Here is a 14,088-nt window from a genome sequence, read left to right as displayed (position 1 = left end):
AAGTGGTGAATGGAAAGTGAAAGTAATTTTCTGCCACGCCTCTATGCCTAAGGCATAGAGGAGGGGCAGACAATATTTGATTGACAGCTGATATTTTTAAATGATTTTACAACAATTATGAACACATTAATAAAAAAAAGAATTTGGATTTCATGTTTCATTTGAAAAGGACTTTTATTATACAGCTTCTGGTTGACAGGTCCACTTTAATATTCATAAAAGGTATTCCCGACAGTCTGAAGCTTTTTTTACTTTCTTCAAAAAATAAAATAACAACGTTGTTCATTTATCAAATTTCCTCACTTCTCCCCATTGTTTTTCCTAACGAAAGTTTTCTCCAGTTTTAAAAAGCAGTAACAAAAAACTCTTTTTTGTTTATCCTTGATCCACGAGTTTCATGATGAGAAGTTGTAAAATATTTTTTGGTCTGTGAATGTAAACAATTGTTGCATCTTTTAAATGCTAGGAAAAAATTATAAATACAATAAATAACTTTTACTGCTGTTAAAATGTGCAATGAAAGGAAATGTTTTCAATGTTTTGTTAGAAACCGAACCATAAAACAGAATCTGGTTAGGGTGAGATGGGCACAAGTAACCCAATAATAACTAGCTTTTCACAGAAGATTGTTTAGCAGCCAGAGCTAAAGACCCAATAGCTATACTCAGTTACATAACCAAATTTCTAAGGGGCAGATTATCAATGGTCAAGGTGAATTTTCGAATTGAAAAAAATTAGAATTTCGAGCTATTTTTGTATACTTCAACTAGGGAATAGTCCAAATTCCCTTTGAATTTGCAAAAAATTAGAAAATTAGAATATTGAAATTTATCATGTTCTGTCTCTTTGAAAATTCGACTTTGACCATTCGCCATCTAAATCCTGCTGAATTGCTGTATTAGCCTATGGGGGACCTCCTAGACTCTATTTGGAGTCAATTGTCAAGTTTTTTTTGGGAAAAACTTCAAATAAAATTTGATCAAACGTGATATTCCTTTGATTCGAAAGATTCGAATATGGCCGAATATGGACCTATTCAAACCAAAAAAAACTTCAACTTCATTTTGGTTGGTCTTTTTGAATTCGAATTTAGAAGTTTTTTCAATTCGAAATTCGACCCTTGATAAATATGCCCCTAAATGTTCCAATTTAAGTTATTACTGAGTCTTTTTTTAATTTTTTTTAATAAATAATCTCACATTCGAGTCTGGTGAGTTTTCAAGTTTTTTCAAACAAACAAAAAAAAAACCTTGAAATTTCACAAATTTTGTTATCTATGCTTCCCTGAGATAAACTGGAAAAATATGGAAATATGGAAACATTTTCTGGTTTTGAGTTTAATAAAGGGTCAGATAAACAGTCAAAACTGCAGGCTGAAAAGAAGCAAAATAGGAAGGCCATTAATTTAAAATAATTTAAATTAATTTAAAATAAAGTCCAGCTGAAAAGTTGCAACAAAAATGTCTACAATATACCACAAGTATTTACCTTAATTTTTATCAGTAGACTTATAACACTTTGAGCGTTTCACAACAAAAAAAACATAACATTTTCATGTTTGCCATTTATAGGAAGTGGACAAATTCAGCTCTGGCAATTCTTACTGGAACTTCTTTCGGATAGTTCCAACTCCAACTGCATTACTTGGGAAGGAACCAATGGAGAATTTAAGATGACCGATCCTGATGAAGTGGCAAGACGTTGGGGGGAGAGGAAAAGCAAACCCAACATGAACTATGACAAGCTCAGCCGTGCACTCCGTTACTACTACGATAAAAATATTATGACTAAAGTTCATGGCAAGCGCTATGCTTACAAATTTGATTTTCATGGGATCGCTCAAGCTCTTCAACCTCATCCTCCAGAATCAACTATGTACAAGTATCCCTCAGAACTTCCGTATATGAGCTCATACCATGCACATCCACAGAAGATGAACTTTGTTGCCCCCCATCCACCAACTTTACCTGTGACATCATCAAGTTTCTTTGCAGCCCCTAATGCATACTGGAATTCACCAACTGGAAGTATTTATCCAAATACTCGGCTGCCAGCTAGCCATATGTCTTCTCATCTTGGAACCTACTATTAAATCAAGTTATGAAAGACTATAACGTGGGTAACAGTCCCTAATTTGTTGCAACTGACTCTGACTTGAGTTGACTTACAAGTGCCTTTTATAATAGTTACAGGACAAAGGGGACAGAACAGAAAAGAAATGTTGTAGAGTATAGGGCTGAAAAGGATTTATTACTAACGAAGTTCAGATGCTAAAGATGTAATATAGAAGGCATCACAGCTTTGGACCAATATATATCAGACTTTAAACAGAAGTCTGCAAAGGATTCTCCGAACATGGAGTAAACTGATTCTACAATGTCATACGCTCTTTCCTTAATGACAGCAACTGAAAAAAAACTATATGTATAAATATATATGCCAGACAGTTACCAAGAAAATGCAGTTTTTACACTTCTGATTTAAGAAAAATGAAATTATCAGTATTTAAAAGAAAAAAAAAGAAAAACAGATGTATATATAAAAGTTTAGTTGAAAAGCTAATGTAAATTGCACATTATCACAATTGAATTCATGCTAATTTTAATCTTTTTTTTTTGTAACCACAAAGGAAAAAAATGGAAACATATCAGATAATGTTGTTGTCAAACTGTGAAGATTATCCACTTTTTTTTTAATATTCAGCCGTAAGAAAAGTTTGAACTCTATGGAAAGAAGAATGTGCTAAAAGAGAAGTTTAGTCTAGGTGTGGACACCCAAATGGAAAAAACAGAGAGAAAAGTAGTGGAGAATGCGGGATACGTTTCTATAGAAGATATGAAGGACAGTTTTTGTGATCTTACTTGGAAATGTTTTTGACAGTATTACTTGTGCCATTACAGTTTTCCCGTGAGGCAGAACCAAAATACAAAACCTGGATAAAAATTGAAAAGGGAAATAGTATAGGTTAGATAATTGTATTATAAAACTGGAATTGTCTGATATTTAAAAGGAACACTCAGGATCTCATTTGTCATTTGTACACCGCATCCTACATTTTCTTCTACGAGAAGCATGGCTTTTCTGTTAAAAGTAGGGGGGGGTATCAAATTTAACAATATTTACATAAGTATCTGGTGTTCTTTTTTTAAACCAAGTTCTCACATGCATATTTTATAACTTCCATTTACAATTTTTTTTAAAAAAAATATGTTGCATCGAACCTCTTATATAACAGTTGTTACATTAGCATAATTTAAAAAAGATGCGACACAAGGCAGCAGATTTAATATCGCACTGATGCTTTTTAACAGCAATAAAAATACCGTAATATAAATTTATATATGGGATCCTATAAAGACCTTTTCCAGTTTTGCTACCTATGCTCTCAGGGCGGAATTTGTGATGTCTTTTTTTTAAATCATTTTTTAAGGGGAGTCTGGATAGAGCGTAAAAGCAGCTTCCTCTGAGTTATCGGACTTTGTGTGTTATTGTTTTTTCTTCTCGAATAAGCAGGCGCCAGTTTTATATGAGCCGCGAACGCTGTGCGTTCGTCAGATTGAAGTATACAAGTCAATGGTATTTTTAATTTTTTATATATATATAATTATATAAGTTATGCATTTATACATTACGAGTTGAACTCGGCCAACCAAAGAAACAAGGGACATTTAAAAAACAAAAAAAACAATTGTGGCCTTGAATTTAAACTCTGTATGCTTATTGTTTACAATATGAACTAGTAGTACTTAGACTGCCGTTTGTGAGCAATACAATTAGCTTGGCCTAGCATGGCATTGTAGTTTCCTTAGCATATAAATATGACCAAAATGACCACCTCTTTCACTTCCACTTTCGCCTGTGGCATTGGAATTTTCCAACCTCTTGCTTCTTTTTTCCCTTGCAACATTCCCATGATTGCCTTTAGAACAAGTGTCAAGTCTTGAAACCAAAAAAATTGGGACAAACAATATTGGAGTTGTAAAATATGATATAAATTTAATTTTGTAACAACTTTATTATAAGGTCAATTTTGAAGTTTTAAGGACAATGTTTAACTACAGTCTTCTTTTTATACTTGTGCTAAAATGTTTTCAGAGTTTTAATTAAAATTAAAACAAATCCAAAATATTTATAGGAAAAAAATTGAAGGGATAATGTGAGGAAAAAAAACATTTGTACCTCTCCATCACTAATTGGAGTGACTACTTAAAACCCCACAATCTTCCTCTAACAGTAGATGTGTCTTTGAGTAAATGGGGCCACATACACTGCCAGATGTTCCCAATTTGGCCCTGGCCATGTGCAGGTCAAAATTATTGGTGGTGGGTCTACTTTGGTCATTGGACAATGACTGCAATAAGGTGGTCCTCTTCCAATAGTATTTTTAAACTTGCCTGATGTTAAGCCAGATACTGGTTGAACAGGTCCTTCTGTGCACCCCAACCACAGTCCAATAAGTTGACGACTAGTCCAGAAGGGCTGATTGGGCAGCTTTTATCAGCCCAATTTAAGAAAACTGCATCTCTCTCTAAGGGACAGATTTATTAAGGGACAGATTTATCAAGGGTCGAATTTAAAATTCGAATTATGGAATTCGAATTTCCAATTTATTTTAGTGTAATTCGACTAGGTAATAGTCCAAATTTAATTTGAGTTTAAAAAAATTAGAATTTTGAAATTTATCATGTACTGTCCCTTTAATAATTCCAATTTGACTATTCACTGTCTAAAACCTGGCGGATTGGTGTTTTAACCTGTGGGGGACTGCCTACAATTTGGAGTCATTTGGTGGACTTTTGAAAAAAAAAACATGAATCAAATTCGATCCTATTCAACCGGATTTAAAAAATATGAATTTTTTAATAAATTTTGATTGGTCGTTTTTTTTTTCAAATTTCAAGTTTATGGGAGTTTTTAGAAATTCCTTTAACTCGAAATTCAACCCTTAATATATCTGCCCCTAAATGTCGAATTTGGGGGGGGGGTTCCATGGTTCAAGAAAATTGGTTGAAGAATATGATCACAGATATTTTCTAATTGGAATGTTTTATCGAAAAAAAAACAGAAAAATTATAATGCAATCCAATTTTTCAAAATTCAATGCTTTTCCATAAATACGATGTAAAAAGTGATGTCGTTTTCAGAAAAAAATCTGATTCTCATGTTAACTATAAATTGGACGCGGTTGAGCATGTTTTTACTGATGAGGTATGGGATCCGTTATCCGGAAAGCTCAGAATTAAAGAAGGGCCATCTCTCATATACTCCATTTTATCCAAATTTTTAAATAGGATTTAGTTTTTCTCTGTAATAATAAAACAGTAGCTTGTACTTGATCCAAACTAAGATATAATTAACCCTTATTGGAAGCAGAACCCGCATATTGGGTTGATTTAATGATTACATGATTTTCTAGTAGACTTAAGATAGGAAGATCAAAATTACAGAAAGATCCATTATCTGAAAAGCCCTAGGTCCTGAGCATTCAGGATAACGTCCCATACCTGTATAGAACAACCAAATTTTTTTACCACGGCCAATGCACTACAAAAACTATGAAATTCTAAAACAGAACTCTGGGTTGATATGCAAAACAATAATACTGGTACCCCCTAAAGCTTGGCTGAAAGCTTGAAAAATCAGGTCATCATTGCAATGAGACACCAACATGGAAACCGAATGAGAATGTGCTTAGTTGAATGTAGCAATGTCTTATGCTTGCAACCCATTTTAAAGTAGAAGGTCTTTTTACTTGGGGGTGCCTAACTTTTGGCTTTGTTTTGTGATAACATGTACTTACCTATTAGGAGAAAACTGCACCGGCCTGTTGATTCTTCCAGCGAGCACCATGGAGCGATTGTCTTCCTGCTTCTTCTTTCTTCAAATTTCCCAGGGCAGACGCATGGGCAATAGAATGAAATAACCGACTTCTTAGTTAAAGTTCGACTTTTCGTTCTACTGCTCATGCGCAGCCACAAGAAAAAAGAAGCCAGAAGACAATCGCTCCGTGGTGCTCGCTGGAATAACGCCAGGCTGGTGCAGTTTTCTCCTATTAGGTGCACCATCTTGGGGTTTCAGGTAAGAACATGCGACTACTTGGGGGTGCCTAACTTTTGGCACCCCAAGTAAAAAGACCTTTTCTTCTCCTTTAAGGAGCATTTAACAGAACGTCCATTCTATTCTTCTCGTGAATTGTCATAGATATTCAAAGCATTCCAGATTTCCATACTGGTGTGTCCTGGTCGGGTGATTTTGTTGGGAAGATCAGGGATAACAATTCCATCATTTTCGGGGGCTATTGGTAAAATGGACTATAACGTATAAAGCTCAGAACACAGATATGGCCTTTGCTTTAGTCATTTTGCTAAACTTCACTGTATAAACCGTTGATGGGGGGCACAGGTTTTTACAAATGGCCTGCAATCAGCAAACATTGATGCAACAATTATTTAACTTGGTACATTAAAGGGGGTTGAAAAATGTACATAAAAACATTTCCTAAATACATTCTCTCTGAATTAATTAGAAAAAGAACCAAAAATGTCCCTCTGTTTTTTACGGACCACTACATTCTTACAAAAAACCCCATAATGGTTGTGTTATATGTGTAACCAGGACCTAACACTAATTGATTCTTTGTTGCATTAAAGGCAGCTTATTAGATGTGTCAGAAAAAAGACTTTGTCTAAAGCAGCAGTACTAATTATTATTTAAAGAAATCAAATATATAAACCAATAAAAATCATCAACAAAAATTCCTTGGCTTTTTTCTTAATTTCATTTTAATTATACATTTTAGTCTAATGATGCAATAATTTGGTAGTGTTTAGCTTAGTGCTTGTCATACTGGAATTTTGAGTGTTGTCCAATGCCTCTAAAGTATCAGGGTCAGAACTAGGGGTAGGAACTAGGGTTCAACTGGTGGGGCAAAATAAATAATGAAGAAAATACTCTGCTCCTTCTCCAGTCCTGGTTTAGTAGTTCTTGAAAGGGTTAGTAGGAGCAGAAGCAGGTTAACAAGCTTGAGGGGCTGGGGTGACATTTTGAGTAGAGTCCTGCACGGGTGCAATTGGAAGAACCCATGCCGACTTAGACCCCTAACCTGACGTGCACATCCCCCTCCCCATATCTGCTACCCAACCTGGACCATATAATTTAAACTTACCTTCCGACCTGGGTGCTGCAAAACCAGAAGTGAAGTCATCACAGACCGTAAGTGTTGTCACCTCAGTGCCAATTCTTCCAAAAAGGTACGAAAATCACCTACAGGACTGCGAGGGCTAGTGGGACCAGTCCTGCACATTCACCAGGTACTCGAGCGGGTTACCCGCGGACTACCCCCTTGGTAAGGGAATCCAGGATTTCCTACCCAGAATTCGAACGCCTTGTGGGTATTCTGCAGGTACCTGCAGGTACCCAACCCAGTGCAGGGCTCTAATGTGGGGCATCTGGGCTCCCAAGCACAAGGCAAGGTTGTTGTAGTTAGTGAGCTGTGGGGCCATGAAAAATGCTTGATTCACTGGTCAGAAAAGGGCAGGTATTGTGGGTAGTTGGAAAAATTTAGATGGATCATGGGCAGGGTTTTGGCATAATTGGGGAGTGGCCAAGGTAAATCAGGGGCATGGCCGTGCATGAAAGGGGTTTTTGACATTGGGGCCATATTTAATTTTTTAACAGTGACCGCCACTGAGGCAGCCCTGGTGCCCACTGGTGCTAGGTCCCTGATAATTTAGTAACATGGGTCTCCATGACTACTGAAGGTGACCTTGACTCAATTACACACTCAGTCAACCAAGCAAAAACTCAAGCACAAAATTGGTAAGTCAACATATAGTAGCCCTAATTATTTACTTTAGTCGTATTTCTAAAGTGGTCACCATCCTTCTTTGTTACATTGTTTTGAAACCCCCAGATCCATCCATCACTGTCCTCTACCTTCCCTATGACTTTTTATTTAGGGAGGGATGTTTTTAATACTAAAAGAAAAACATTCTTGTTTCTTTAAAGCTGAGCCATTGCCAGATGAATGTTTGACCCTCCATCTACATAACTCAATAATACTCAATACAAGAGACCTCTGAGTAACCCTAAAGTACTCACATTATTATAGAAGTGCCCAATAAAATGATAATGCTCAAGTAGCCATTGACCCATTTGACAATGTGACTCTCCTGGCTTATAAGTGAAACTAAGCTAAAGCATCTTCCAAAGTGTGTATGATAGGTTGCTCACAAGAGACTCTTAGGTGATACTTTATTTCAGGTCCCATGACTGTGGTAGGTATAATGACCCTCTTCTAGACATCAGTTTTTAAAAAGGTGCATGTTTACCCTAGTGCCGAGACCCTATTGAACCAATGGCACCTTTGCTTTCATGAGTCTGTCTTCATGAGAATAAAAAAAATACTTTGTAATTGGTTATGTGATCACTGACATAGTTGTCAAATCCTTTTTAATCTGCAGTATTAATTTATCTTTCATAATGCTCAATATTGCAATTCATTCATATCATGGACATTCATATCCTTCATATCATAGCCTTGTTGATACAGTCCTTGTCCAATGGGTCTACATGGGCCCCCCATGAATGATCTGATGAGGCCAAACAAGGGGATCTGGCCATGTATGTCCACTTTAATATAAAATATGTTGGCAATACCAAGTGGGTCCTTAAAAAAGGCGTTTATGAACATATATCAAATACTATAGGGTTTAACTAGAAATTAAGCTACACGTGTCCATTGTGTTCAGAATCAGGGGAAATTTTTATAAGGTACAGACAGGCATCATGGAGATATGAGAGGGGGATAGTGAAGATTAACTTCATTATTTCAGAAATGGCATAGAATATTTAAGTAATTATATTTAGAAAGTACCTCTTTTCAGTGGGATAAAGCTTATATTTTTTTATTTATGAGATAGCGTCCCTTTAATTACATCATTGAATAATTCTGTCACCTTCTAATCAAATGCATACAGAAAAAACCCACAACTCTATCCAAAAAGTGTATATTCTAATATTTCTAATTAAAATTGACCTGGCTGCATGGCTCTAAGTCCGTCTCTTATGGGTGTAGCATTCTCTGCAATTAGGTTCAAAATAATGTAAATGATGTTCTCACTCACTGATGATGAAAGTGGAAAGTGGGTGCAGCGCCCCGAACCTGTAGCATGGGGTGAGATACAAGAAAATAGATGAATAGGCATGCACTTCTGCGACACACCAGGTTGGATATAATTCAACATTTTTTCCATGGATTAAAATCAAATGCCCTAACGCGTTTCGTATCTAGAGATACGTTATCATAATCACCATGCCTATGATTATCTCTAGATACGAAACGCATTAGAACGTTTGATTTTAATCCATGGAATAAAGGTTGAATTATATCCAACCTGGTGTGTCTACCTTCTAAGCAAGTCCAATACTAAAGGCCTCGGTACAGAAGAGAGTCTGAGAGCCCTAACATGGAACATTTGACTGTTCATGGTTAAGAACGACCAATTAATTCTAATTTAAAGCTCGACTGCAACATCCTTTTCGACACCAGTTTACCTTGGGTCCATTATAAAGGAGGTCTATGTAATGCACTCTGGGAGTTATCATCCTTGTAACACTAGATGTGTTAGCAGTGTGTTCAAGTCCAAACAACCAACAAAATATAATGACAAAAGGATCTTGTATTAATCAGTAGTAGATGTTTGTATCCCAAAAAGGGACTGAGTTGCACTTGCCTGGCTGCTCCAGCAGGGGGGAGTAACGTTTCAGGAATTATTTTTCGGAATGCCCATAAACACTGTTTGTTTGCCTTGAGCAAATCTGTATAATTTCCAGCAAAGCCAAAGCCATTTGCCTGACAGTCCTGTAGCTTATTGGTTGCCTGCGCTTGGATAAAAAGACCCAGGACTTTACAAGCTCCGAAACAATTAAATGAGCTGTTACGGCTCACGTCTCACGGTCAATATCGAACAAACAGGTTGAACTGGAAATAGGAAATTATAATATATCAAAAAAATTTCAGTTGTGTTTAACCCCTCCGTTACCAGAAATACAGTTATTTTGTTTTTCCCCCCATAATTCCAGTGAAATTGCAGATGCACTCTACATTGGTGAATTCAGAGCCCTAATGTAGTTCCAAGCGCCTGGCTCTCTATAATCTCAATCTGATTTTTTATAAAGGAGTTTTTGAGCTCAGAATTAAATATAGATCGGCATGAACTGGACTGGCACCTGGAGTTCAGAACACAATGTGGATCTGGTTGTACTGGGACAGACATTTGTACGACTTTGTCAATGTGATTACAACTTGAATAATAATAATACACTGACCCCTCCATCATACAGTACTGCCATACTACTACCGACTGCACTCACCCCTTCATTATACTTTACTGCCATACTGCCAACACAGATGAAGTACTTCATTGATGGATGTGACACAAATTCTCTTTGGTGGGTGCTGATGGTAGAAGATCCCAAACAGTAAATGCATTCAGATGTTATATACTTGCAGTTTGCAGCCCCCAAAGGTAGTACTTACTGTCTGGGGGACAATCCCCAGCCACAGGTAAACCTCAAAGAGGTGAATCACTCCAGAAATCTATCTATGTCTAAGCCTGACGGCCTGAGTCCCTCTATTGGCCTCATTGACACTGCATGAAATTATTAGCCTTCTCGTTGGAGCCTCTGTCTGCTCTACTAACTACCCTGATCCTGCATTTCATTCCTAGACTGACTATTACAAATTTCCTAGCACTTACTTATCCTATACTGGATCCTTCATTTGTTCCAGACTCTATGGAGCAGTACACCTCCTCCAGCAAGTGGAGAACAAAACAGGCCAAACACTTGTGCTTCCCTTTTTATGGAATAGAACAGTGACATCTACTGGGCAGTTACTGAATTGCCAGGACATTACTTTAATACAGGATAAAAAAAACATCTCTTCAGACGAAGATCACATGCCAGGAACTATCCCAGGACCTATGCTGGGCAATTGGAAAAATGGACTAAAAATATTTGAATTTCGCACTAGTGTAAAAAATATGGGCGTGCATAAGAAACGAGCAGAGGGGAGGCAGCAGGCATTCCCACACCTCCCAGGTAATAATACAACTGACCATAGTGTCTTCCGTAGTCTGCTTGATCACTGCACTCACAGTTACTGCAACATACATTATTTATTGTGCCATTAAACTAAACTGAACCATATTCTGATGGGTCTGTGACTATCTTTGTTAGGTGCAAATCCCAACCAACATATTGTTCACTTTGGTCAACTGCCATTATGGACAATGAGTGTCCTTGCCATTGATCACTGCCTATCTTCAATGTGATGTGCCCCAAACTCAGCATTATCTCTGCCTGTTCTGACTTTGACCTATTCTAGCCTTTGCTTGGTCCCTGTGTAACTGGTGCAGGGTGTGTTCCAGATTCTGCCTGATGACTGAATGTCCTAACCGCCACCTTTTCCAGACCTGATCACTGTTGATCCTGACCGTGTTTCAAATTCTGCTTAGTCCTGCTTATTCTAAGCAAAGCATGAGCTCCATTGAGAGCTCAATCACTCATTCTCACTTCAGTTATAACAAACAAATGAATGGCACCCGCCTGTGTTACTGTGGCAATAGTCCTGTGTAATAAGTACCTACAGTAAATAACCTTGCATAATCCATTGCATGGGATTATACGAAATGGGACGTTATGCAGCGTAACACAGCAGCCGACTGCCACGCTATCTGATATATTTGCAGTGTGGTGCAATTGTAATTCAAACAAAGGGCTTGGGGTTTGTATAACTGATTTGGCCAAAAAAGCTGAAACCTGAAACCGAATTCTCCCTTTTAAATATGCAGTATTGGGTTTCCTAGTGGAGATGTTTCTTGGGCTGTCCGATGGTGCTACTATTTTGACAACATTTGGAGGCTTCGGGTTTCATTATTGTGATTTAATTGATTATTGGCACGACAGTTCTACATGTTATCCCACCTACCTGCAGCTTCTCCGGAAGCCACCTAGCCTTTCTGTACACACTGTCCTAAAAGTTCTAAAAAAATGCCTGGAAATAGGTAATTTTAACGTTTTTTTTTTTTTTCTCATGTACACTCTTTCATGGCTGACACCTGAGGATCTCAGACCATACAGATCGCTAACAGTGCAATATGCCTATTGTGATATCACCTGAATAAGAAATAAGCATCTGCTTGGCTTCAGGCAAACTGTGTTAATCTGATGTCATTGAACAGGTAAAATGCTGACGGTTCCTGCAGTGATCAAGAATCGTTCACAGCAAGGTTCACAGCTCAGTAGTAAGTCCTCTATTCAGACTTCCCCAATCTGAATTCTTTCTTCGTCTGATAATCTTCCCTCCATTGTTATGTCACTGTGTTGGGCTTTGGAGAGACCAAGATAGCTCCTGCAGACTAGCTAGTTAAATGGGTTGTTCACCTTTAAATTAACTTTCAGTATGATGTAGAGACTGATATTCTGAGACAATTTGCAATTGGTCTTCATTTTTATTTATATTTATTATTTGTGGTATTTGATTTATTTAGCTTTAATTCAGCAGCTCTCCAGCCTGCAATTTCAAACTTACCCTAGCAACCATGCACTGATTTGAATAAGAGACTGGAATATGAATACGGTAAGAGATGCCTGGATAGAAAGATGAGTAATAAAGAGTAGCAATAAAAATAAATGTGTAGCCTTAGCATTTTGGTTTTTTTTAATTTGAAAGAGCATCGTTGGACTGGAGGATCCGGAGCCCACTAGGGCTGCTGCTTCCGGGGCCCACAAACCCCCCCCCCGGGCACTGGCCCCAACCGCAATCCCCAGACCCCCTGAACAGCTCACAATAAACCGGGTGCATGTCGCTTTAACTTACAGTTGTATCAGACGTTCCCAATTCTTTTCTATCTGGTTAACTTCAGCACTAATTTGCCTTTATTTAGCATAAGGAAGATTAATAGGCCTGGGGAAGCAGAGGATCTTGGGGAAGCTGCCTCTCCATGATGGAAGGGATATGCTTGGCTTTGTGCTACTGTAATTCCACTTCATTAGACAGATTGTATTAAAGAGATCACAGCGCTAATTAACAACAAATCACTAGAGCAGATAAGGCTAACAGTGCGTAGCTCACTCCCATGTCATACCCTACCCTGTATCATGAAATATTGCTATTGCCTTAATAATAACAACAATATCACCTGTCAGGGGACACCAATTCAGGCCACAATTAATAGCAACGAGCAGATTTACTTTTTGTTCCACTTCTCGTTGCAAGTGCTACTTAGTTTGAATAATGAGTGTATTGTAAAGAAGAAATATTTTCTTGCGGTTATTCACTTCATTAAAGAGGCAAAATAACATTCATGCTGAATTGTCCTCAGTACAAGCAAATACCTATGCTGCCATAGTTTTATGGTTTCATTTATCTTATTTCTCTGCACAGACTATAAGTAACCTTAGAGGGCTGCTCCTGCTGAATTTTGCTTAAGGGGTCCTGTCATTGGAAAACATGTTTTTTTCAAAACGCATCAGTTAATAGTGCTACTCCAGCAGAATTCTGCACTGAAATCCATTTCTCAAAAGAGCAAACAGATTTTTTTGTATTCAATTTTGAAATCTGACATGGGGCTAGACATATTGTCAATTTCCCAGCTGCCCCCAGTCATGTGACTTGTGCCTGCACTTTAGGAGAGAAATGCTTTCTGGCAGGCTGCTGTTTTTCCTTCTCAATATAACTGAATGTGTCTTAGTGGGACATGGGTTTTTACTATTGAGTGTTGTTCTTAGATCTACCAGGCAGCTGTTATCTTGTGTTAGGGAGCTGCTATCTGGTTACCTTCCCATTGTTCTTTTGTTTGGCTGCTGGGGGGGTAAAAGGGAGGGGGGTGATATCACTCCAACTTGCAGTACAGCAGTAAAGAGTGATTGAAGTTTATTAGAGCACAAGTCACATGACTTGGTGCAGCTGGGAAATTGACAAAATGTCTAGCCCCATGTCAGATTTCAAAATTGAATATAAAAAAATCTGTTTGCTTTTTTGAGAAATGGATTTCAGTGCAGAATTCTGCTGGAGCAGCACTA

The 14,088-nt window shown here is 37.6% G+C and overlaps 1 protein-coding gene across 4 annotated transcripts in view; it reads left to right on the top strand.

Annotated features, from left to right (window-relative positions):
- The window catches only part of MGC80765 (protein), a 136,659-nt gene extending 133,241 nt beyond the window's left edge, over positions 1–3,418 (top strand). For 3 of the 4 annotated variants that reach the window (XM_018248265.2, XM_041583114.1, XM_018248266.2), the window contains one exon: positions 1,572–3,418. In XM_018248265.2, the coding sequence (XP_018103754.1) occupies positions 1,572–2,092 (521 nt within the window). In that variant the 3' untranslated portion in view covers positions 2,093–3,418. 4 annotated transcript variants of the gene reach the window in all.
- Positions 3,419–14,088: the final 10,670 nt, after the last annotated feature.

Source organism: Xenopus laevis, chromosome 2S (assembly GCF_017654675.1).
Source record: "Xenopus laevis strain J_2021 chromosome 2S, Xenopus_laevis_v10.1, whole genome shotgun sequence".
NCBI lineage: Eukaryota > Metazoa > Chordata > Amphibia > Anura > Pipidae > Xenopus > Xenopus laevis.
Note: the sequence above shows the minus strand (reverse complement) of the source record. Positions and strands in the feature narration are given on the sequence as shown.